General features: G+C 55.7%; 5 protein-coding genes across 5 annotated transcripts; 4 read left to right on the top strand and 1 right to left on the bottom strand.

Moving 5' to 3' along the window:
* Positions 1 to 1,308: 1,308 nt before the first annotated feature.
* On the top strand, positions 1,309 to 4,994 carry CCMA1212_008387 (Structural maintenance of chromosomes protein 5; the record flags this gene model as incomplete). The annotated part of the gene is made up of 5 exons (XM_073705522.1): positions 1,309 to 2,592; positions 2,684 to 3,574; positions 3,634 to 3,706; positions 3,773 to 4,508; positions 4,622 to 4,994. The coding sequence occupies 5 exons, from the start codon at positions 1,309 to 1,311 to the stop codon at positions 4,992 to 4,994; spliced, it is 3,357 nt and encodes a 1,118-aa protein (XP_073555970.1).
* Positions 4,995 to 6,285: 1,291 nt separating this feature from the next.
* Positions 6,286 to 11,046, bottom strand: CCMA1212_008386 (Tip elongation aberrant protein 1; the record flags this gene model as incomplete). Its single annotated transcript, XM_073705521.1, has 4 exons — positions 6,286 to 9,919; positions 9,978 to 10,245; positions 10,312 to 10,687; positions 10,735 to 11,046. 4 exons carry the CDS (start codon positions 11,044 to 11,046, stop codon positions 6,286 to 6,288), a joined length of 4,590 nt encoding a protein of 1,529 aa, XP_073555971.1.
* Positions 11,047 to 11,442: 396 nt separating this feature from the next.
* On the top strand, positions 11,443 to 11,697 carry CCMA1212_008385 (uncharacterized protein; the record flags this gene model as incomplete). Its single annotated transcript, XM_073705520.1, has 1 exon — positions 11,443 to 11,697. One exon carries the CDS (start codon positions 11,443 to 11,445, stop codon positions 11,695 to 11,697), a length of 255 nt encoding a protein of 84 aa, XP_073555972.1.
* A 2,412-nt stretch (positions 11,698 to 14,109) lies between these two features.
* On the top strand, positions 14,110 to 19,191 carry CCMA1212_008384 (Target of rapamycin complex 1 subunit mip1; the record flags this gene model as incomplete). The annotated part of the gene is made up of 4 exons (XM_073705519.1): positions 14,110 to 14,116; positions 14,623 to 15,128; positions 15,285 to 18,889; positions 18,972 to 19,191. The coding sequence occupies 4 exons, from the start codon at positions 14,110 to 14,112 to the stop codon at positions 19,189 to 19,191; spliced, it is 4,338 nt and encodes a 1,445-aa protein (XP_073555973.1).
* A 3,268-nt stretch (positions 19,192 to 22,459) lies between these two features.
* CCMA1212_008383 (Long-chain-fatty-acid-CoA ligase 1) lies at positions 22,460 to 24,831 on the top strand (the record flags this gene model as incomplete). The annotated part of the gene is made up of 4 exons (XM_073705518.1): positions 22,460 to 22,955; positions 23,078 to 23,499; positions 23,557 to 24,680; positions 24,739 to 24,831. Exons 1-4 carry the CDS (start codon positions 22,510 to 22,512, stop codon positions 24,829 to 24,831), a joined length of 2,085 nt encoding a protein of 694 aa, XP_073555974.1. The 5' UTR covers positions 22,460 to 22,509.
* Between the last annotated feature and the right edge of the window lie 257 nt (positions 24,832 to 25,088).

Genomic DNA, 25,088 nt, shown 5'->3' with positions numbered 1-25,088 from the left:
GTGTCCTTGATGAGTTCTGTGAGGACGCCATCCAGGATGCTTCACCACGCATCGGATGATGGGACCTGTCGCCTACTGCTACCGGTCGATGTGCTGCATTCTCGCGGCCCTTGATGCGGCAGAATATAACCTTCCATGGGAATAGCGCCAAGATGCAGTCGTGGTGGCTCTAGTCTATCTTTCCCACGGCCTTGAGAGCGCCGGGCTACGCGTGGTGATTATGTACATGCCTCGCACATTGTTGTCGATGTCTCTGGGGGATTTGGAACCGGTCATCCTTGTACTAAATATCCACCCAAGTTCCACGTAAAGCTCAGTATGCCTCCATGGAAGCACTTTGAGTGCTGTCAATGACATGTTGAACAAGCAATGAAGCGTTCACGAACCTCTGCTCGAGTATTTGTCAGTATCCGGCCGCTTGGGAACATTTTATAGTGCCAGTCTTGGGCGTTCAGAGCATATCGGATACAGACATCTTGTATCAGTAACCAGCGTAATTGGTTTAGTGGTAAAATTCTCCGTTGCCATCCGCAACGTCGGGGAGCCCTGGGTTCGATTCCCAGATTACGCATTCCTTCTCTTTTTGTCTCTGTTCCGGATTCCTTCTTTTGTTTTGCATCATCGAGCGTGATGAAATCTGAATATGGTACAAAAAGTCGACCACGCTGGTGGAGGGGCGTGTTATGTTCCAATCATTGCTTTGAGTTGCTGTGATTATTTCTACAGTGGACGGCCAGGGGTGTATGTGGCAGTCATACGTCTCACCACCTCATGATGTATTACGAGGATCCTTGGGTAACTTAAGGTACTTTGGGTGTTCCGATTATTGGTCTACTCTTGGTAGTGACTTCATTATATCGACAGCAGTTCCTGCAGCATGTTTGAGCCTCCTTTCATCTGGCGCCTCCCGTTCAATTTACGTGTGTTGCACAAGCATTGAGTTTCCCGTGACAGGTACCGACCAAAACAGGCAGAACGATGTGAGATGGTCTTGCATACCAAAAGAGACGAGCGATCTTTGAGAAGAAGAATCCAGTGTAGCTCTCCAGTGCACACAAATTGCCATATAACTATCATGAACAAAGTACAGGTATTCCAGGGTTGGTGCTTTTAGAGAAGCTTTGGCGGGGGAAAGCGCTAAGCTCTGGCGTTAATGGGTGGTGGGGTCAAAGAAACGCGAACGCGTCTCACGAACTTTCCAATCTGCCTCTCATCACCGACATTGATGCAACCACCAGCGCCAGCCGCTCTCGAGAACCCTGACACAAACGCACACTCACCGGAACAGATCCGAGAAAGAAGCACGATATGAGTTCTAGCACCTCGCGCCGCCGCCGGCGTGAGGTCGAGGACGAAGACGAAGACGGCAGCGGCACCGAAGGCCACGGCTCGCCCTCTGGCGACAAGCGACGACGACTGGACTCAGATACCGCGGACGCCCAGCCACGTCGCAGGAACGGCACGAGGGTATCAGGCAGCGCAAATGGCAACGTCGCAGGCAACGACATGGGCAGCTTCCAGCCAGGCGCCATTGTCAGAGTCACCGTACACAACTTCGTCACATACGAACACGCCGTCTTCTTGCCCGGTCCGAATCTCAATATGGTCATCGGCCCCAACGGCACCGGAAAGAGCTCTCTAGTCTGCGCCATTTGCCTTGGGCTCGGATACAGTCCTCGACACCTGGGTCGCGCGGGCCAGGTCAAGGAGTTTGTCAAGCACGGCAAGGACACGGCGACCATCGAGATTGAGCTCTACAAACGACCCCAAGATCGCTCCAACTTTGTCGTTCGAGTCCAGATTCGCCGCGAGCAGAACATTCAGAAATGGTGGCTGAACGGCAAGGAGACGACGCTCAAGAAGATACAGTCGTTGATGCATGCGCTCAAGATCCAGGTGGACAACCTGTGTCAGTTCCTCCCGCAGGACAGAGTCGTCGAGTTCGCTGCCTGCACGCCAGTGCAGCTGCTACACGAGACTCTGCGCGCGGCCGCTCCTGAGGAGATGCAAGAGTGGCACCAGCAGCTCCAAGGCCTGCACAAAGACAAGAAGGAAATGGGCGACACGGTGCTTGCCGATACTGAAACTCTGAAGAACCTACAATCTCGCCAACAAGGCTTACAAGCCGACGTGGATAGAATACGCGAGCGAGAGGGGATCCAGGAGCGAGTTGAAAACCTCAAATGTGCCCTTGTCTTTGCTCAATACCAAGAGGCTCGCAACGACTACAAGGCGGCCAAAAACCGCAAGAAGGAGGCCGAAAGCAAGCTTAGGCGCCTCGAACGCGAGAGCGGACCGTCCCTGGAAGCGGTCAACCAGAAGCAGGCATACGCCCAGGCCATCGAAGCCGCGATCCCCTCGAGAACCAAGGCCCTCAAGGACTCCCAATATGCGGTGCAAGTCCTGGCGCAAGAGATCAGCGCGGCAGTGGACGATGTCAAGGAGTGGTCCAACAAGATAAGCGCCGAACGCAAGAGATTTGACGAGAAGAAGAAAGAGGTAGCGGCATCGAGATCGAGAATCACAACGCTACAAGCAGAATTGAAGAAACGGCCATCAGAATTCAACGGAGCCGAATGGAACCAGAAGATTGTGGGTTTCCGTCCTTTCTCTTGTGGCATTTCTTCTCAGCCACGCTTCCATCTTCCACCTTGTAAGCTAACACATCTGTGATCTGGTGTAGCGAGCCGAAGAACACAACCTGCGTGAAGTTGAAGCGGAGCAGCGTCGACTGCGCGACGAGATGGGCAGAGTCAAAGAAGAGGGGAAGAAGAAGCAGGAGGAGGCGCATAAGATAAAGGCGGACATAGAAGCTCTCGACACCCAAGAGGGTCAGCAGCTGAGCTTCATGCGAAGACACTTTCCCGAACTCGCTCAGGCGTGGGACTGGGTCCAGGCGAACCAACACGAATTCGAAAAGGAGGTTTTCGGCCCGCCCATGTTGTGCTGCTCGGTCAAGGACGAACGCTACTCCGACCAGGTCCAGGCCCTGTTGCAACAAGACGACTTCCTCTGCTTCACGGCACAGACAAAACATGACTACAAGAAACTGACCAACCAGATCTACCGCGAAATGAGCTTATCTGCCGTCGTCAGGACTTGTTTGCAGCCTCTGGCTGCCTTCAGGCCCCCTACCAGCAACGAAGAAGCTCAGTCGCTTGGTTTGGATGGGTTTGCCCTCAACTACCTGGATGGCCCTGAGCCCGTCCTCGCCATGCTCTGCGCTGAAAAGAGGCTGCATCAGTCCGGTATCTCGCTGAGGGACCACAGCGATGACGAGTATGAGAGACTCGTCCACAACGGCAAGATCAACCAATGGACAGCTGGGAAGCAGCAGTACCAGGTTCGTCGCCGAAAGGAGTATGGACCTAATGCAATGACAACGATCACCAAGAGGATCCAGCGGGGAAAGTTCTGGACGTCACAGCCTGTCGATTCGCAAGAAAAGGTTGAGTTGAACAGGCGGCTCACAGAGGTCAATGGGGAACTGGAGATCTTGAAGACGGAGATTAAGGAGTTGAGAGAAAAGAACGGGCCCTTTGAGGAGCAGAAGGAGGTCCTGCAGAAAAAGATAGTAAGTCGCTCCTCCATGTCAAACCAAGGCATACGAACGTCGTGTTGACTCCAGCAAAGGAACACTTGAGGAACGAGAAGAACGCGCTCCAAAGGGAGTTCAGCAAGTGGCAATTAATACCGCAAAAGCTGGGTTAGTATTCCGAGGACTCTCAATCCGCAATCCCATTCTTGTCCCTCGATCTGCTGACCAAGACAGAATCCGAGGAACGTCACAAGGAGGCGAATGAAGAGGCCATGCGCGAGGCGCGGGAAAAGATCGTGGACCACGGCTTTGAATGGGACAAGGCGGTAGTAGAGCGAGCGAAACTGGTCCTCCGACATCAAGAAGCCCTCGGCCGGATCGCAAAGGCCCACGACGACCTCATCGAGGCCAAGATACGCCTCATCGAGGCCAACTCCGACGTTGAGGGACTCAAGGCCCGCAATTCTAGTATAATGGAGGAGCTTGAAAACGAGAGGAGCATCGTTCAGCAAGCTGCCGAGGATAGCGCTCGCGCCAGAGAATTGGCGACGAGGCTGGGCGACCAGGTTACGGGAATACTCAGCGAGAACCGCGACAAGACGGAGATATACCACTCGCTGGTCGCTGACAGAACAGCGGCGGAGATTGGGATGGAGATCTCTGCCGAGGAGGCGAACCTCGAGCTCATTCACGCAGCCAACCCCAACGTCATCCGCGAGTTCGAGAAGCGCGAGCAGGAAATTGCCAAGCTGCAGAAGAAGATGGAGGCGGCAAACAACAAGCTCGCGTACTTGAGCGAGCAGCTGAGTGACCTGATGGGCAAGTGGGAGCCTAGATTGGACGCCCTAGTGAGCAAGATCAACGACGCCTTTGCCTACAATTTCGAGCAGATTAGCTGTGCCGGCGAGGTTCGCGTCAACAAGCACGAAGATTTCGACCAGTGGGCATTGGACATTATGGTCAGATTCCGGTACGTGTTGGCCCCCTGATTGACTCTCCTTGATTCTCACCAACCGTCCACCATATGCCCCCCCCCTGTCGCAAAACCTCAAAAAGGCTAATCAAAGAACAAAAACCAAACAGAGAAAACGAGACGCTCCAGCAACTCAACGCCCACCGCCAATCCGGCGGCGAGCGCGCCGTCTCCACAATCTTCTTCCTCATGGCCCTCCAGTCCATGGCGCAGTCGCCCTTCCGCGTCGTCGACGAGATCAACCAGGGCATGGACCCGCGCAACGAGCGCATGGTGCACGAGCGCATGGTGGAAATCGCCTGCCGCGAGCACACGAGCCAGTACTTCCTCATCACGCCCAAGCTGCTCACGGGCCTGCGCTACGACCCCAAGATGAGGGTGCTGTGCATCGCCAGCGGGGAGCACATGCCCAAGGACGGGACCAAGCTGGATTTTGGCAAGTGTCTTAAGATTCAAAAGAGGCTCATGGCGGCTGCGGCGTGATGTTGATATGGTTCCCGTGACTTTTGTTTTCTTCTCAAAGGACTTCCTTTGGAAGGGCCTTTTGAGATTCTTGTTTGTTCTTTTTTATGTTTCTTTTTTATGAGTGATGAGAGGGCGTTGGGGGGGGGGGGGGGGGGNGGCTTTCATGTATATGAAATTTCCATCTGAACTTGTACAGGAATCGATTGAGCGACGCGAAAGATAGCAACTACATAGATATTGAAGCCCAAGCAAGCATGAAAGGCCAGAAATGCTAAACCTCATGCGTATGGTGCGACTCAAAGGCCATCATAGAAAGCCGCCATGATGTACCGTGTGACACTTTTATTTACCAGCACACATCATCCACCATACCAGTCACACGTCACAGAAAGCAGGGACAACTTGTGGTGAAGTTTGCTTATATAGGACCGGGCAATTCATCTCTCATCATTGAGTTAAAGTACTTTAAGTAAGCCAAACCATGCAAAAAGGATCACACGGTTTACAAACAGAAAACAAGGGGCAACCAACCGGTCGAAAAAGTGTAGAAAACCCACTTCCCCCTTTTGCATGATTCTTTCCTTGAACTGTCCCCCTGAAGCGGGATTCCCCCATCGAAAAAGGAATAAGAAGGGCCAGAGAGAGAGAGAGAGAGAGGAAGAAGAAAGTGAGGCCAGGCGAGGGTTGAAAAAAAGACCATGCATTTTTTTTTGTTGCCTCCCCGATTATTGTACAAACAAAGGCAAGGATTTCCCCCCTCCCAAGGTAGGAGGCAAATGGGGAAAAACAAAAAGTGAAAACCAACACAAACAGGAGCACGACACGATAGAGAGAGAGGACGACAAAAAGTGCAAGAAGATAGAATGGACAACTGAATGAGAAAGAAGACAGATAAACGATATCGCGTTTCAGAAATAACAAAAGATTCACATCCCCTCCTTGTAGAGAGCAAGCACATGCGTCGTACGCAACAGGCCGTTATGTGTATCATATCGTAACAGGTTAACCAAGGCTCGTCTTTAAACGAGCCGTGTAAATCGAAAATAAAACAGATTATACCGGTATTAAGGAGAGAATAGGAATCGAACAGTTCGAGGCGTACTGGTAAACAACAATGACATTGGGGGCATTTCAGTGACGTGGTATGAAGTCGGCCATTTCGAGTGGGCGAACAATGAGGGCGTTAGGTCCAGACGGAGCCTCTCCTTCAACAGATAACATGGGAGAGTCCTAACAAAGATCTGAGAGGCGTGGCAGAGGCGACGGGGTGGGTATAGGATGTCATGCAAACGTGGCAGTATCCAAAACATCAGCCTTGCTTGGGCTGATCCGTGTCAGGGTGGTTTTCCGAATCGAGTCGCTTTCTCCATTCCGCGATGCTGCCGCTCATGCCCAAGCCGGTAGGGGTATCGTCCTCTCTCTTGGGAGCGTTGGCGGAATCGAAGTCGAAGTTTGTGCTCAGACGGTAGTTCTTGTTGGTCGTCTCCCAGTGGTTCCGGAGAGTCTCGAGCTCGCTGGCGAGGTTGTCAAGCGCAGCGCTGTTTCTATTCCCTGCATTATCCCCGTACATGCTCTCGCCGTCGGAGCTTTCGTGGCGGTGGTGGCCCAGGAGGCTGCTGAGGCCGCTGAGGCCCAAGCCATTTGCCGCCGCCAGCCCTTCAGCGTTTATGCTGACAACGTTCCGGCTGCGGCGACGGTAGGTATCGACAGAGTGCTCGACTTGGTCCAGCAGCAGCGAGACTTTCTGCTCGGCGTCAGATGCGCGCTGTTCGAGGAGGGCATTCTCAGACTGCAGCTGCTCCAGCTCCTTGCGCTGAGCGGCCAGGGACTTTGTGGCCTCGTCCCGTTGCCGCTGACTCTCCGCCAGCTCGGCTTTTAGGTGTTCAAGGTTCTTTTCAAGCCGGGCGGCGGAGTCACGGAACTCGACTTCGAGGCTAGATATCTTGCTCTGAAGGTCAGCACGCTCCTTGTCCCACCCAACCGAACCAGGCTCGCCTGGGCCGGCGTTCAATCGATCCTCAAGCTCCACAATATCCGACTTCAGGCGACCATTCTCCGTCTTGTAGCGAGCCAGCTGCTCCTGGAGCTGCTTCAGCATCTTCTCCGTTCCCTTGACATAATGCACAGCTGACTGATAATCGCTCTCCAGCTGAGAGAGCTTCTCACGATATGCGGTTTCAGAATCCTGGGCCTGAATGGCGAATGTCTGCTTAGCCTCTTCATGGGCGGCGCTGATGCTAGCCAGCTGAGCCTCGAGCTCTCGCAGGCGGCTCTGCTGCTCCGGAGAGTTTGTCCGTGGGCTCTGGAGGCCGCGCGATCGAACAGCACCAGTGGGGCTGATGCCTCGCTCTATGAGGATATCCCTGAGCGCGTTGTGCTGCACAGTCATTGCGTTCGTCTCCAGCTGCTGGGCGGCCAGTTGGTTCTTTAGGTCAGAATGAGCGGCCTGGAGGCTCTGGTTTTCCCGCAAAGCGGACTGAAGCTGTCGTCGGATGCCCACACCCTCGCGGCTGGACTGCTCCTGGTACTGCTCAAGGCCGGCGATGCGCTCTTCCGCGCTACGGAGCCTATCAGCAGCAATATCTGCTTCCTGCTGGTACTTCTTGACTAAAGCATTCGCAGCAGCGAGCTGGTTCTGGAGGGCAACTGCGCGCTCGGCATCCGCGTTGTGCGTGACCGACTCATCTTTCAGAGCGAGCTTCTGCAGCCCAGACAGAACAGCTTCCCGATGGGTTCGTGCCTCGGTGGCGTGCTTCTCGGCAAGCTCTTCGGCATCTCGCAGGCGTTGGCTCACAGCAACTAGTTCTGCCGTGCGCGCTTCGTGCTCAGCCTTGAGCTTGTTTAGCTTGCCTTCAACCTTCTCTCTTTGGGCTCTCTCCTCCTCGAGCTTGGTCTCGAGATGGGTGCTCGCATCCTGCGACGCTACAATGGCGGCCCTAAGAGACTCGAATGTCTCCTCCCGATCATTCGACGAGTCGGCCACTTCGTCGAGCTTTCTCGAAAGAGCCTCCTTTTCGACCTTGAGCAGTTCCAGAGCAGCTATGGCCTCGGTGCTGGCCATTGCCTGCTCCCGGGCCTCGCGCTGCGCAAAGTGAAGCTCGGCCTTCAGGCGCTCGACTTCTCCAGACGTTTGCTGCTTGTACGCCTCCAGATCAATCATGCGCTTCTGGGTGGCCGCTGTTGTGTCGTCAGCAAGCTTACGAGCTCTCTTCTCGGCGTCAAGCTCCGATTTTGCCGACTCCAACTGCGTCTGGAGACTCTTCTGGTGATTGAGGGCAGACGCCAGCTTCCTGCTCAGCTCTGCCGATCGGGCACCAAAGTCGTCTCGCTCGCCATCGGGCTGGGGCGTGCTGGATGCGCTGCCACCGCTCTGAGCGGCCAGCTTGGCTTTGGCGTAGACTGCTTCTTGAATGGCGACATCTCGCTGCCTTTCCGCTTCCGCAATCTGCTTAGCAGCGACAATGGCCTGCTTGTCCACAGCATTCTGCACGTTTGCCAACTCTGTCCGCATAGCCAAAAGAGCCTCGATCAGGGGTCGGTCCTCGTCGTCGAAGGACTCAACAGCCTTTCCGTCGAGTGCAGGTCCCATGGAGGCGTTGGGGACATAGCCCGCTTTCCTGGCCAGCTCGAGCTCTGAAGCATACCACGCATTCCGATTCCGGGCAGAGTCAAGCTCCTTGAGGAGAGCCACTGTTTGCGAGTTCCGGCCAGACGAACGTCGGTTCAGCGAGGCGCTCATTGGCTTGGGTGCTGCATGCGGGGGCGATGCTGGTCGGGTTGGCGCGGGCTTTTGCATCCCTTCAGGGGCCGCTCTCTGCATCGCGTCTGCAGTGGCTCTTTGCGCCGCGTCAGGTGTCGCTCTCTGGGCGGCTTCTACCACGCTGTCGATCGAGCCCGGGTTGCCTTGACGAGGCTTGCCCCTTGGAGGTTCCCCACCCACGGAGCTCTGCCTTGATCCTGTCCTTGGCGCTTGGGTAGGCGTAGTCGGGCCTCGTCGGTCGTTGACGGGGCCACCCATAGCAGACATGGGGCCTGAAGGCGTGGGCGTGGTCGCCTCGCCCTCGGGTATTGTTTCGCGGGCTATTGGTGACGGGGCGATTCCCATTTGTGGTGAGCCCGTCGCCGCGGCGCGATCAACTGACGCACCCCGAACACGTCCCACGGCAGAAGGGTCAGGACCAGGCTTGGCGGGAGTAGGTCCTTGCGGAGGTGGTCCAGACGGGCTGGCAGTCGCAGAGCCTCTGGACATCTGCATCTTGTTTCCGGGACCTGGGGGACCTCCGTGAGGCGCTCTCGGCGGGGCGCCAGCGGGAGGAGGAGAGCCCGGTCCTCCTGCAAGGCCTGGCGAGCCACTCGGATCCATAGCGCCCGAAGCAGTTCTCCGACCCGGAGGGCCGCTGATGCTCGAGGGGCCGCCGACTATCGCATTCCCGGAGTCAGGGGGACCTCCTCCGTTGGACACATCGCGCATCGGTGGCTGTCTGTTGGGATTCGCTGCATCGCTGGGCCTTCGGGCCTGAGGTATCCTCTGGGGTCCTCCTGGAGCATCGTTAGGATACCGGATCTTAGTCGTATCCAAGACATAGAGGAGCCCAAGATCGTTGGTAGATGAAGAAGCAGTGCTAGGTTCTCCTCCAAGTACCACAATGGACTTTCCAACCGTCGTCATACTGTGGCCAGACCGCGCGGAGGGAGACGGGCCCATGTTCTGGAAAGTGTACCACCTCCGCTGCGTGATGCGGAACGCGGCAAGGTCGCCTAGATCCGTACCCTCCTCAGTTCTACCTCCGAAGATATACATGACATCGTCCACCAGAGCAGCAGCGTGGCCTTCGCGAGGCGCAGGAATGTAGCCGATGCAGTCCAGCTGCGCCCACTTGTTGACTGCAGGGTCGTAGCACCAGACATCATTGAACCATTGGAAGCCATTGGTACCACCAAACCTAGAAGACGTGGTTAGAAAATCGCCAAAGTCGTATGTGACCGGTGGACTAGACATACAGGTACATCTTGTCGTTGAATGTCACCATGGTGTGATTCGTTCGGGCGGCGGGCATCTTGGGGCTCGCTTCTGCTTTGAGGAGAATCTCCCATCGGTTCGTTGGCGACTGCAGTTGGTTGAGGTCGAACGCAGAGAGGTCGTTCATAAAAAACCCTTCGACCTGACCACCGAATATGTAGATCTTGGAGCCAAGAATGTTGAGAGAATGGCCATACCGCCCCGACGGACGCGGGCCTGCGGGTAGGGCACGGGACCAGTGCCGTGTCGCTAGAACAAATCACCGTGGTTAAGACTCTCGACGCCCCTGCTGTACGAACGGGAATGGAGGCTCACAAGTATTGAGTAGATATAGTGTCTCATCCAAGATGTCGTTGTCGTCAATTTTCGTATCACCACCATAAACAATGAAGGCGTTGCCAACCAGCAAACTGGCATGGCCAACTCGAGGTCCCGGGCCCTCAGCGGTTGTCGCCAGGGGGTAGCAGTTGGCGCTACCACCAGCCTCGATCATCCAAAGATCGCCCTTTACGGTTGAGCTGTTGATCAGGCCACCCATCATGTAGACGTCTCCCTCCTTGGAGGCGACTGCGTTGACGGCGGCGCCATATCGCGGAAACGGGCTCGGGTGGGACGAAGTGTATGTCAACCGGCGCTGCGACCAGGGATAGAGTGAGGCGTTGTTGTTGCTCACGGGAGGCGGGTTCCGAAGCTGTTTGGAAATTCATGCGTGTTAGATGTCACTCATGCATACCTCACGAGGTAGTCCCCGTAGTCAGACGCATTGGCTCCAGCTTCGGGGTCACTCACAGGCAAATCGCTCGTCGGCGGCGCATCCACGCTGCCCGCGCGACGGACGTGGGAGTGGCCGTGCTCCGGGCTGGCGGCGCTGGCGTCATTGTCGATCGAATGCAGGCTTCCCGTCGGCGTCGCGCGCTGCAATGCTGCCTTGTCGTCTTTGGCAACCGCGCGTCCGGGGGCGTTCTGGATGGACCCCTGAGATCCCGAGCTGCCGTCGCGACTGGTTACCGTGCGGTCCTGGTGCTTCTTGGACTTGAAGAGGAACGCCATGGTCGGCTGCGGACCGCTCGCTGGCGGAAGGTGAATAGTGGCTGGATCACGATCACTGGCTGGCGATGGACGACGATTGGGGGTTGTCGGGGCGTAACGTAACGTAACGAGCGTGGTGAAGGGCGAGGAGCTTCAAAGGAAAACGGCAACGAGAGGATGGCGCGCACACGCACACAAAGACGCGGACGGCTCAACAAAGGCCCAAGGAGTGACTGTGAAGAACTGCTATGAAAGAAGGGGGTCGACGCTCGAGTGTCGAGATGGCTGGGCAAGCATCTGTGGGAGATATCCGGGGGAGAATCGCCGAAATTTCAGTGGCCACCTCTTCTGGGGGAGGAGCAGATGCGAGTTCGGGGGGGGGGGTGTCGTTTGCTCTGCCGTTCGCGAACCTGCGGAATGGAGATGCAGAAGCAGACGCAGCTGAAGGCCCGCGAGCTCGCAATTGCTCAGAGACGGTGCGTGAGGACGGTCCAGCCCGGCGGAAGAGCGAGAGAAGAATCGAAAGCCTTGAACGAACTGAAGCCACCAGAACCAGTTGCAGTGGTGAACGAAGCTCGCTCAATGGCACGGGGGGCCAAAGGCGTGCAGTGCCATGGATCTCTCATGCTGCCTCCTGTCACAGCGCCAGGGCCTGCGCAGCGGGCCAATTAGCGGGCGACGCTGCCCTGAGCGAGCATTTTTAGGGGCTGCAGGCTCACCAAACGTGCACTAAGCTCCTGTAGGCTAACTACGTACTGCCGTGCCTCAGCACGGCTTTGTGGGGGGCGCCTGCTAACACCAGTGACCTGGGGGGTACGTGCATGCAATGCGGGCCAGGACTGGCGGCGAGGTCCCTCGGGCGTACTGCAGCGCTCTGCAGGTCGGAGATGGCGACGATGTGGAGCTGGCCAGAAATCAAGGGGCAATGCTCTCCGTTTCGTCTCGAAGCTCTTGAGCCCACTGCTGACCTCATTGTGCTCGTGCCTGCATGTCCCGCGTCGCTTGGTTGAGGCCAGACCCCGTCGCCACGCTTGACAACGCGGAAATGCGGTGCAGAGGCAATGGAACTTTAAATTGGGCGCCCCGACAGAGTTCATGGACCTACAGTCACAGGTCACAAAAGCGCTCCAGCTACGAGCAAACCATCGTCAGCAGCAGCCAAGAAGCTGACGAGTCTGGAAAATCGCCGTCCGTGTTCAACTCAGATTCGGTACAATTACTCGGTAAGGTACTAATAGAAGCACAGCAAAAAGCACAAAGCACGAGCACCAGCAACATCCCGCAGCCGCCCGGCAATTCCAGCGCTCATCATCCATCGCTGTTGGCATCAACCTCGAAGCTCCGGCTCATTTCCTCCCCTTTTATTGTCAGTGCTAGGTACTGTTACTGCAAAGTACTACCTAGTAAATAGGTATGTATTATTATTAGACCTGGGAAGTCTTGGCTGAGCCGGCTCGCTCCAGCCGCACACATTCTACGCTTTATGAGCCGCGCCCACCAGCAGGGGCAGCCTCGTCGATCACATTTGCCATTCTGCCCTAGGCCTTGGAATGGGGGAGATTTGATGCGTTGCTTCGCGGTCTCGGGCAACGCCTGAGGCCATCGCAGCCGAGCAGCGTCCATTTCTCGATGACTGGTGTTTCCATGTGCAGCGTCTATATGCCATATTTATTCAGGCACAATGCGCAGCGCAAACGTCCAGTTCTCACCAGCACACTGATCCTTTGCATGGCCTCGGCTGGCATCCGGTGCAACCTCTGCCCAATATTCGAATTCTATTCGGGCGCGCACAGACCGCTTCACCTTGATTCCTCCTTCCGGTGCTAGGCCCTAACGGGCTACCAGCGAATGCAAAGGGTTGAAACATTCCAGCACTGTGCGTTGCTGCTGCTCTTCCATCCTTGGCGCCATGCTTCATCAAGTTCACAAGGTTGCATCCCGCTTCGATGTTGTCCCGAGCCTGCCAGTCGCTCAATGCTATGAATTACCTAAGGTAGTAGTAACTCGGACACGGCTGTTTTGCCGATAACGGCTGAATTCTAGACCACGTGCCGACTCCTGGAAGAAGAGATGGCAATCAGGCAACGAGGCAACTCGCATTACATGCAAGTCTCCTAAATGGTGTATGAAGCATCATGATACTACGGCACTCGGTTCTTCAAGGAGCTGCAAAACGTACAGTACATGCCCATCCAGGCTTCCATGGTTTGAGCTTACAGGGGATGCCCAAGAATAGCTCGGCCTAGGGCATCGCCATCGGATTCTAGACCCCCAGAGGAACAACGCCAGATTATTAGTCGGGACGAGGGTCCGAAGGACATGTCGAGATGCAAGATCGCGTGCTAAAAATCGACATCCATTGGAAGCTTCTTCATACGTACCTACTTATGGGGTCAAGGGGCCGGGTTGGCTTTGACAAAGACGTAGTATAGAACTACATCAGATGAAGATATAGTCATGAAGCTGCGTCTTCCTGGTACTTTATGAGGAGTGACGTGCGCGAAAAAGGCTTGTCGCGGGTTGAGCTTCTTAGCGTCCTGCTCTATCACGCATGAGCAATGAGGAGTGCGTCTCTTCCTCGGTGATTCAGCAGCTCAATTTGTATACAAGCTTTACATTCTCAGTTACTTCCATGAAGCTACAAAGCCTTCAGCGTTGACTAACAGCTAAAGAGGGCATCCTTCTACATCAAAGATGATGTCGGTAGCCAGCACAGAGATGAGAACACTTCTATTGCTACCTCGGGCAAACAGCAACCGGGTAGGTACTACAGTAGTAGGTACTAGATCAAGCCACTCGACGCCAATGACATATAGCTCTGGTCAAGGAACGAAGCCTCTCCGAGCTGCTGCTGCTGCTTGTCTTGCCTCTGCTGGACGATTTTGGAAAGGCGGTGATACTGGGAGCCGGCAAGCCACACTGGACTGGGATAAGCCTGGCTTTGGGTAGCAATGCAAACATCGAGCAACTCGTATGTAGTCGTGCTAACCGGCACCATACCGATCGAATACTGCACTCTGCTCGCGGCTGTAGTAGCAGCCCGAAGAGGCACATATGCACGGCTGTGGGCTGTACAACAACCCAATGGCCAGTGAGCATCCCTCAGCAGGTGCTGCACCGTAGCACTGGCGAGCGTGGTACGCGGTTGTCAAGACCTGTAGCGTGTAAGGTAATAAGCCATCTGCCCAAGGTATGCGCTGGCTGGCTGGCCTCGCCGGAAGCCAAAAAAAAAAGCTGCATGTGCTGCCCTAGAGTCACCGCTGCCCTTTTTCCCTTCAACAACCCACGCCTTTTCCATCACTTCCATCATCTCTGCCATCGTCATCCACGGCATCGAATCCGGGCCGATGAATGGGAGCATCTTCGTTTGGATTCCACACGCACCGCGGAGCCGAGCCGAGCACACAGGGCAGCACGAGGACTAGCTTATACAGTACCGTACCTTGGCATGGGGTCTGGTGCTTCAGTATGACGATTTAGAAGCACTGAGAGCAATAGATCCACTTCTTTGGACCGCGACCTCGTCAATGTCTCTGCCTCACTCGCAACCTTCTTCGCCTCCTCGGCATCCACAGCAACGCGCTGCGAGCCTTGCAGGAGCCACGCCCGCGCACCCCGACCATCACCACTCTCTGCCCGCCCCGTTGCCCGCGCGCCTAGACGACCTGCGAGCCGCGGCCCATGGCCATCCAGCCGACATGACGCAGCGATCTGGTGCAAATGGCTCACACCCATCCGCCGCCGCCGCCGCCGCCGCAACCAACAACGGCAACGGCAGCGGCAGCGGCGGTGAGACGTCGAGGTTCAAGGTCCAGTCCGCCGCCAGCTCCGACCGCGACTCCCAGTCCAACGAGCCCGTCGACAAGCGGCCCTCGAGCGCGCCCGGCCGCAAGAATGGCGATGCCAAGGACGACCACAGCATCGAGCCCGAGCGACCGACCCGGCTAGTGAAGCCGGTGCTGCAGCGCTCAAAGAGCGAGTACGCACCGCGGCAGCAGGTCGAGGAGTCGGATCATGAGGAGGACGACATCCGCGAATGGGGCGCCAGGCATGGCTTCGAAGACCATTATCAGTCGGAGCATATCATTTCTCAGCTTGCGAATGTACGTTGTTTCCAACCTCTCCTATCCAAGCCCAGATTTCCCGAACGCCTCAAACGCCTTCCCCTCTACCCCTCCACAGCTGCAACGATGTGCAATCTCTCATTACTCGGGCCTGTTTACGCGCTTACCCAGGGTTCATGCTGACTTGGACCCTAGAATTGGTACATGTATTTCACAGACAAGCGACACGAAACAACCGCCAAACCCAAGGCGGTGCAGTACGAGCTCCAAGATTGGCGCCAGCGAGATAGGTTGAAGACGGTTTCGGCGGCTCTCGCCGTGTGTTTAAATATAGGCGTCGAGCCTCCCGACCAGCTCAAAACCAACCCGGGCGCGAAGCTAGAGGCGTGGACCGACCCGACCATCCCTCCCATCCAAAAGGCTCTCGAGAACATCGGAAAGTCCCTCCAGGCCCAGTACGAGACCCTTGCGATTCGAGCGCGTTACAAGCAGTACCTCGATCCCTCGGTCGAAGAGACGAAAAAGTTTTGCATTTCTCTGCGACGCAACGCCAAAGATGAGCGTGTGTTGCTGCATTACAATGGCCACGGGGTGCCCAAACCGACGGCGTCGGGGGAGATATGGGTATTTAACAAGACCTACACTCAGTATATTCCAGTATCATTGTACGACCTGCAGCAATGGCTGCAGGCGCCCACCATCTTCGTTTGGGACTGTTCAGAAGCCGGCAACATCCTCAACAACTACCACCGGTTCGTCGACAAGCACGAGGAGGAGGAAGAGGAAGCCGCATTGCGCGACCCTCATTATGTCAAAACCAACTACAGACCCTACATCCATCTGGCTGCGTGTGCAGTCAAGGAGAATCTCCCCACCAACCCCCTGCTGCCCGCCGATCTCTTCACGTCGTGCCTCACCACCCCGATCGAAATGGCACTCTGGTTCTTTGTTTTGCAGAATCCACTCAAGACCAACCTCACGCCTGAGCGTGCCAAGAAGCTCCCCGGACGTCTGCAGGAAAGGCGGACACCTCTCGGCGAGCTCAACTGGATCTTCACGGCCATCACCGACAGCATTGCATGGACCACGCTGCCTCGAGACCTGTTTCGGAAGTTCTTTCGCCAGGACCTCATGGTGGCGGCCTTGTTTCGAAACTTCCTCCTTGCGCAGAGAGTCATGATGGTGTACGGGTGTCATCCTCAGTCATACCCTGCCCTGCCAGACACCCACCAGCACCCGCTGTGGGCAACGTGGGACTTGGCCGTCGACATGGCTCTGGCGCAGCTGCCCATGCTGGAGCGAAAGGAGAACGAAGGCATCGACTACGAATACCAGAACTCATCCTTCTTCACCGAGCAACTGACTGCTTTTGACGTCTATCTCACTAGAGGCGATGCCATGGCCCAGAAGCCACCCGATCAGCTGCCGGTCGTCCTTCAGGTTCTGCTGAGCCAGCAGCACAGGGTACGGGCCCTGATATTGTTGGGTAGGTTCCTCGACTTGGGTCCATGGTCGGTGCAGCTGGCTCTCAGCATTGGCATCTTCCCGTATGTCCTCAAGCTGCTGCAGTCCGCCGCCACCGAACTGAAGCCCGTCATGGTCTTCATCTGGGCGAGGCTCATCGCCGTGGATATCTCGTGCCAGCAAGATCTCATTAAGGATAGCGGGTACAGCTACTTTGCGCAGATCTTGAAGCCGTCCGAGGCGCTGCCCGTCGTCAACGGCGATGAGCACAAGGCCATGTGCGCCTTCATCCTCGCCATGCTGTGCAAGGGCTACCGAAACGGCCAGATGGTTTGCAACCAGACGGAGATCATGAGCTACTGCTTGACCCACCTGCAGAACGACAACAACCCCCTTCTGCGCCAGTGGGCTTGTCTCTGCATCAGCCAGCTGTGGCAAGACTTGCCCGAGGCCAAATGGCGTGGCATCCGCGAAAACGCATATGCCAAGCTGGCGTTCCTCACCAAGGATCCGTGCTGCGAGGTGCGGGCGGCCATGATCCATGCGCTTACCACTTTCCTTGGGATCCCCGACCTGACGGAGGAGGTTGCACGGATTGAGGAGTCCATCGCCTGGACGATCCTCGACATGGGCAATGACGGCAGCCCGATTGTGCGCAAGGAGTTCCTGGTTTTCCTGTCCCATTTCATCGTTCGCTTCGAGAGCAAGTTCCTCGTTGCCGCCTACGAGCAGCTCCTCGAGGAGAAGGAGTATCTGGTGTTCCCTCCTCAAGACGACGGCCAGGACTACAAGATGGGCCTGCACTACGCCCGGCCGGACAACCGGCAGAGGGACGGAACCATCAAGCCGACTGCCCACGGCCTCTCCCACAACACCGTTTATATGGCGTTCTGGAAGCATGCCTTGATCCTGAGCGTTGACCCTCATCCAGAGGTGCAGCGAGAGGCTACCATTGTCATTGATTACGTCCACAATGCTTTGATCAACTCGACGCTCGGCGAGGCAGCCCACGCTGTGATGGCAGAGATCCAGAGGAGGGCAAACAGGGCGACGCGCAGCAGAAGTACGGTCAACTTGGGACAGAGGACCAACGGCACCCTCAGCCCCCAGCCATTGCAGTCTCCCGGCCTGCTACGACGAACGGCCAGCCTTCTCTTCCAGTCCTTCATCAACACCGAAGATAAATCGAGACCTACCACCCCCAATAGCCCAGCCCCGCCAAAGTCACCCTCGGCCAAAGTGTCGCCCGATCGGATGGCTGCCCCCCCTGAACAGAACGACTATTCCGGCGCCTCGGCGACGTATCACACTGCGCGGGAGCCTGTCTCGGGCAGCTTCGAAGAGCGCGACCTGACAAAGGAGCCAACCCTACCCCTCACGAGCAAGTTCCTCGAGTGGTCGATCGAGTACTTCCGCGAACCTCAAATGAAGAATACTGAGGCGGATGAACCCGGCAGCACCGACTACAATGAGAGGCTGTGGCGCAGGGCGAGGAACGAGAACATCATGAGGGAAACGCAACCGCTCAAGCACATTGCGGGCACCCACAGGTGGAACAATCAGCTGGGTGTCATCAACAACGGCGCGCAGCCTGCCAAGTTGACATTCCACCAGTTCGAAGACCACCTGGCGGTGGCGGATGACGCCAACACGGTCTACGTCTGGGACTGGAAGAAGCAGGGACGCCTGAACAGGTTCTCCAATGGCAATCCCGAGGGCTCCAAGATCAGCGACATGAAGTTCATCAACGAGGACGACCAGGCCCTTTTGATGACTGGATCATCCGATGGCGTGATCCGCGTGTATCGCAACTACGACTCGGAGCAGAACATTGAGCTGGCGACGTCTTGGCGAGCGCTCACACACATGGTCCCCAGCAACGTCAACTCCGGAATGGTGTTTGACTGGCAGCAGGCGACGGGCCGCGTCCTCGTCGCCGGCGACGTGCGCGTCATTCGCGTGTGGTTTGCCGGGCATGAGACTTGCATCATGGACATCCCAGCCCGTTCCGGCTCGTGTGTCACGTCCCTCACCTCGGACCAGATGACGGGCAACATCTTTGTGGCCGGATTTGGGGACGGCGCCGTCCGTGTCTTTGATACAAGGCTGAAGCCGCAGGAGTCCATGGTGCGCAAGTGGAAAGACGAGACGGACCGTCAGTGGATCAAGACCGTACACATGCAGCGCGGAGGAAAGCGAGAGCTTGTCAGCGCCAGCCGCAATGGCAAGATCAAGGTGTGGGATATTCGCATGGATAAGGCGCTGCATTCCTTCCAGACAACGCGGGACACTCTCCGGACGGCGAGCGTGCACGAGCATCTGCCGGTATTCTCAGTGTAAGTTGTATCTGACATCCCCTGACTGCTCACTCTATTAGAACGTCTAGAGTAGCGTATCCTGGCTAACATTCTCTCACAGAGGAACCTCTGCACATACCGTCAAGGTGTTCAACCTGAGCCATGGCACCGAGCTTTCTCGACTCGAACCGTACTCCAGCTTCCTGCAGCAGACCCGAGGGACTCCCATCTCGGCGACTGCATTCCACCCGCACCGCCCCATCCTCGGATGCGCAGCCCGAGGCGACCACCACATCAACCTGTTTACGTGCGAGAAGACTGAGCCGGTGCAGCTTGGTTAGCGGCCCAAGCCTCCCAGGCCGGCTGCCCAACGAGCGCCCCGTTCCTTTTCCTTGGTCCTCTGATGGCTGGATGATCACCTATCTTCTTCCTTTGCCTCTTTTTCCTTTCTTTCGATGATATCAAGCGGCCTCGCAGTAAAAATACGTCACTAGGCTTCACGTGCTTTGAATAGATGCATCGATGCTCTACACAAGGGCCTTGTGCCTGTCATGCCCGTGTTTTTTCTTCTTCAGTTGGGGAAGATTTTCTTTCTCTGGAGGACAGGCTCTGCAAGGGCCTCTCGGCTGGATTCTGGCGTTTGGGGAGAGAAGGGCATAGTACACCTGTTTATCGTAGGTATAGGTAGTGAAGGCAGATGAAGGATTTCCATTTCCATTTCTACTTTTTGCTTTTTGCGATTTCCTTTCTTCTGAAAGATGTGTTGTTTCATTATTGCGGGCGGCTGGAGCATAGGTATAGTAGCTTTTTGTAGATTACTCGGTAGGTAGTAATGAGGGTCTTCTTTACTTGCAGTCTGTCGCATTTGACGATGTAGTATACCGCGGTATTCAAGATGAGAATATATGGACGTTGTCACGGGGAAGGGAATTCCGTATACTTAAGAAGCGGAGATGGGAATAAAGTAGACCTCGGTATATTCAAATTTTGACTGGGACATGTGTAGATTTGCATGTCAAGTGCGGAATAGAGTAACCTTGATCTCTTTTTTTTGCCCTTGGACAGACGAAATTAAGATAGAGTAGCATTTGTCGTATTTGAGATAATTAGAGGGTGAGACTGCGATACGCGAAGCGGGACGTGGTGCATCTCTTTTCGCTCTTTTCCATGGATGTAATTTCCGAGGTAAATTTTTTTTGTTAATTTGTCGTGAAGATGTTTTTCTTGTGATTTGATGACGTATAGAGGGTTGGTGCATGGATATATGCCATCCGGGCGTTGGCTATTACTGCTTGGTATTGCGATACCTTGCTATTCATGCAATCGAGTCTTGTGAAGAAGGGAAAATCACGTCCGCAGTTTGTAGCGGGATGCTTGGTCGTGGCATTCATCTGCCGAGGCTAGAGCGAAGAGCGATGGTATGATTCTGAGGCGATGGGATGAAGGTTTGTGTGCCTGTTGCTGTGCGGTCTTGGGATGGCCGAGCCCATATGAGGACAATACATACGAAATAGATACAAAGCGGTTCTCTCCCGCTGTTGAGTCGGGATTCGTCGGTGAAGACACTTGTGAATTTTTTTTTTATCATTACCCTGGGAACCTAGGCATAATGCATCTTGTATTTCATCTCCTCGGTCGTCTTCAAAAAGCAAAGAAATGGCCCGAAGTACAGCATTTCGAAATGTTAGAAGCATCACCGCAAACAGGTAGAAACGTTGATGAGTAGGAGGTACCTCCCTGTCAAACGTTTGTTGACGCAGCGCCGGGAACGGCTGAATTGGCATGTCCGGATCTCGGCTGCTCGGGAAGCGTCTCAGCATCCATCAGCGTCGAAAAGGAGGCAAAAACTCAAGTTTGGGCTGATTGCTGGGGGAGTCGTATTGCTGAGGGGCTGAGATGGATGGGGATGATGCGGATGGAGAGGGCGGGACGGATGCTTACAGGATGTGTGAATTGATGGGGAGAATGTAGATTGTTTTGAGGGTGTAGGGAGTAACAGTGGTTGTGGTTGCTGCATACCCAGTACCATGCTGTTGTCCTTGTCTTGCTTTGATACCTCGTCTGAAGTTTTACCAAGTTCATTTTCCATCTTTTAAGTGATTCTCAGCACATATATATACCTGCCTACCTTGATATGCTGAGTTACGCCATATAGTCGAGCTTCTGCCAAAGAGTAATACCACATCCGAAGGGAGGGACTTTGGTCGTACGAAGTACTGCTGCATTTCTACAGTGCTCTCACATTCACTCTTGGGTAGCAGTGATAACATGTCATCGACTCATTTGAGGCGACGTACGTCTTTTCAATGATGCCTGCAGTTTTCGGTGTGTGTTCAAGTGAGTGCACATACAATAGTACCTACATACTTCACTCATCTGCTGCGGCATCCACGCGTAGAGCCCGCAGATTTTGGACTAGTTCTTCCTTATGTGACTAGGTAAGGTAGAAGCTTTCTGCTGCTTACTGCATGTGGCACAGAGTGATATGGTAGGGCATCCACGGGCTGTTGGGAACATGTGCAGCTGGCTGTCCGTATAGAGGTGGACGGCTTCGCAAGGTAAGGCATTGAGGACGACAGAGTTTGTCATCTTGATAGTCCAGGTCCCGTCCTGGTGCCTTGAAAAGCCACGCTGAGATGAGCTCATCCTCAAAGTCCTTAGTACTAGGTACCTTAGGTAGGTATCCTTCAAGTTGTTGTTGTTGGTACAAGTACATACGTCAACAGAATTCTACTACGGCCTTGATGAAGGGAAAAAGAGGAAGAAAGCTGGACAAATGACGAGGAATAAAGCAGCCTAGCGCCAGGCATTGGACCCAACAAAAATCTCCCCCGGAGCGCCACCAGCCCCGGCAAAAATCAAGCTCGAGGCCTCGTTGCATCGATGCGACAGGGGTGGGTGAGAGGGCAGGTAGAGGTACATCGCCGCGTAGCGCAGCTGTCTTCAATTGAGGTTGAATCAATGGATGGATCGCTTGTAGGGACATGGAGTAACGGTGATGGCGGGCGCTGGCGCAGCTCCAGCAACTGCCAGCTCGTCCGCTTAGGGGGAGGCTCACTGCGCTAATGCACCTGAGAGAGCTGCCCGGCTGCATCACTCCAATTGTCGCCCGTGTACATGTACAGCCACCGGCCCTCCTGTTGACCCGAGCCTTGGCCTGGACCCAGACCGGCTACGTAACGGTACGTACCTGCCTCTAGCTGTCGCCTTGCCTTGCCTTGCTTGTCTCTAATAAGGCAAGCTCTCTCTCTTGCCCTCTCCTCTTCCTCTTCCTCTCCTCTCCCTGCATCTGCCTTGACTGCACAACTGCTCGACGCCCAACTTGTCCCAATCTTCTTTGCCTCTTTCTCATCTCGACTCTTCTCCCTTCTTCTTTTCTTCCTCTCTGTCTCCCGTGGCCCAGCGTCTCGACGTCACCATCGTCACGTTGCATCATCACCAGCTAAAGCTGACTAGCTCGACATACTGATACAGAAGCCGGACCCTCCCCCCCTCCCCCCCCTGCAACTCCCCCGGCGCGAGCAAAGCTATCCTCCAGCATTGCTTAATCTCCTTCGTGCCTGTCTGGCCCTTCTGTCCTTCTCCTTCTCCCGCCCCATCATCCGACAGGCCAGCCGCCACACCAGCAAAGCCAGCATCACCAACAGCCTCACTTCACAATGACGGACTGGACTGTGGGCGTCATGCCCTTGACCCAGGTGCGCAAGCCGCCCTTCACCATCGAGGCTCCCGGCTACGAAAAGGTCCCCGGCGAGACCATCCCTCGTCGTCACCCGGCAGCCAAGGACGGCCTGCTCACCAAGCCCGCCGATGACGTACACACCGTCTTCGACATTGTCCGCCGCAGCGCCCGCGAGTACCCGAACCACCTCGCCGTCGGCCACCGGAGGCTCATTGAGCTGCACAAGGAGACCAAGAAGGTGCCCAAGAACGTCGATGGCCAGGTCATCGAGGTCGACAAGGAGTGGCAGTATTTCGAGCTCACCAAGTTCGACTTCATGACCTTCAAGGAGTATGAGACGCTCGTCCTGCAGCTCGGCTCCGGCCTGCGCAAGCTGGGCCTCAGCGGCGGCTCTTCCAGGCTGCACTTCTTTGCCACAACCAGGTAAGCCATGGTGCCGTACCCCGGTTGCTTTTTTTGCGCAGCAAGGCATGAAGATGAAGCCCTCCTTGGGGCGGCGATATGCCTATCACGACCAATTCGCTAACGTGCCGTCTCCTCTGCAGTGTGAGCTGGATCTCCATGTCCCACGCCTGTGCCTCCCAATCCATCTCCATCGTCACTGCCTACGACACCCTCGGCGAAGACGGCGTCGAGCACTCGCTCGTTCAGACCGATGCCGAGGCCATGTACATCGACCCTCACCTGCTCAAGACGGCCGCCGCCCCCATCCGGAAATCAAAGGTCAAGACGGTCATTGTCAACGAGGACTGCATCTTCACCGCTGGAGGCGAGATCGAGAAGTTCAAGCAGGAGAACCCTGATATCCGCGTCATTACTTGGGAGGACCTTCGCCAGCTTGGCGCCGACAACATGGTTGAGCCTCAGCCTGGCAATCCCTCGGATGTCTTCTGCATCATGTACACCTCCGGCTCCACTGGTCTTCCCAAGGGTGCCTGCATCACCCACGAGGCGCTTGTTGCGGGAGGTGCGTACCCCTTGGCCTATCGCCATGTGATTCAACGCTGACTTTCTGCTTGCTTAGTTACGGGCCTCCTCGCCTCTGTCGGCGAGACCGTTAGCGACAAGGAGGTTGTCCTTGCTTACCTGCCGCTTGCGCACATTTTCGAAATGGCGCTCGAGAACCTCGTCTTGTCCATTGGCGGCTGCCTAGGATATGGAAACCCCAGAACTCTTTCCGATACGTCCATGAGACATTGCGCCGGTGACATGCGGGAGCTGCGGCCAACCGTCATGGTTGGTGTCCCCCAGGTGTGGGAGACAGTCAAGAAGGGAGTCATGGCCAAGCTGGACACTTCCAGCCCCGTCCTGAAGCACTTGTTCTGGGGAGCCTTCAGCTACAAGAGCTTCATGTCCCGCAACAAGCTTCCGTTTGCCGGCGTCTTTGACAGCATCGTTTTCAGCAAGGTTCGACAGTTGACCGGAGGCCGGCTCCGGTTCACCATGAACGGCGCCAGCGGCATTTCAGACAGCACAAAGCAATTCCTTTCCCTGGTTCTCGCACCCATGCTGACCGGTTACGGCCTGACCGAGACCTGCGCCAACGGCGCGCTGGGTAACCCGCTCGAGTACACTGCCAACGCCATCGGCCCTGTTTCTGGCGCCATCGAAGTGAAGCTGGTTTCCATCCCTGACATCGGATACTCTACCGAAGCCAAGGTTCCCCAGGGTGAGATCTGGATGAGGGGTCTTCCCATCATGAAGGAGTACTTCAACAACCCGGAAGAGACCGCCAAGGCTCTTACTCCCGATGGTTGGTTCAAGACGGGCGATATCGGCGAGTTCGATGCTGATGGCCACTTGCGCGTCATTGACCGAGTCAAGAACCTCGTGAAGATGCAGGGCGGAGAGTACATCGCCCTGGAGAAGCTCGAGGCTGTTTACCGCGGCTCCCAGATGGTCGCCAACGTCATGATTCACGCCGATCCCGAGCACAACCGCCCCATTGCCATCATCATGCCCAACGAAAAGGTCCTGGCCGCCAAGGCGCATGAGCTTGGCGTTGACGAGCACAGCATGCACCACGATCCCAAGATTCAGTCAGCAGTCCTCAAGGATCTGCAGACCGTCGCCAAGCGATCTGGCCTGTCTGGTCTGGAGACGATAGGCGGCGCTGTGATTACTGACGCGGAGTGGACACCCGATAGCGTAAGTTTGCATATCCCCCTGGCTGGCAGTGATTGCATATTGACGCGTCTTCTTTCAGGGCTTGGTCACTGCTACGCAGAAGCTCAACCGCAAAGTCATTAGAGAAAAGTTCAAGAAGGAGATTGACGAATGCTTGAAGCACGCTCCTTGAGAATCTTTCTGCAGACGCAACTCGTCGCCTGCGTGCGGCTTTGGTATACATGGATATCAAGGAAGGGGGGAGACGATGACGATGATGCCGCCGTTGTAATTCGGGGCCAGGTAGCACGATGCGATTTTACTGTTTGCCTTGTTTGTTTTATATGCTCCTGGGGCGTGGACTTAGTAATGACATTTATACCACTTATATTCAAGACCAAGGCTCTCTCCTTTTCCCTCTCTCTTGTTTCTCTTGCTCTCAGTCTCTCT

Source organism: Trichoderma ghanense, assembly GCF_004382785.1.
Source record: "Trichoderma ghanense strain CCMA-1212 chromosome Unknown scaffold_12, whole genome shotgun sequence".
Taxonomy (NCBI): Eukaryota; Fungi; Ascomycota; class Sordariomycetes; order Hypocreales; family Hypocreaceae; genus Trichoderma; species Trichoderma ghanense.
The sequence above is the reverse complement of the archived record's forward strand: the minus strand, read 5'-3'. Positions and strand labels throughout refer to the sequence as shown.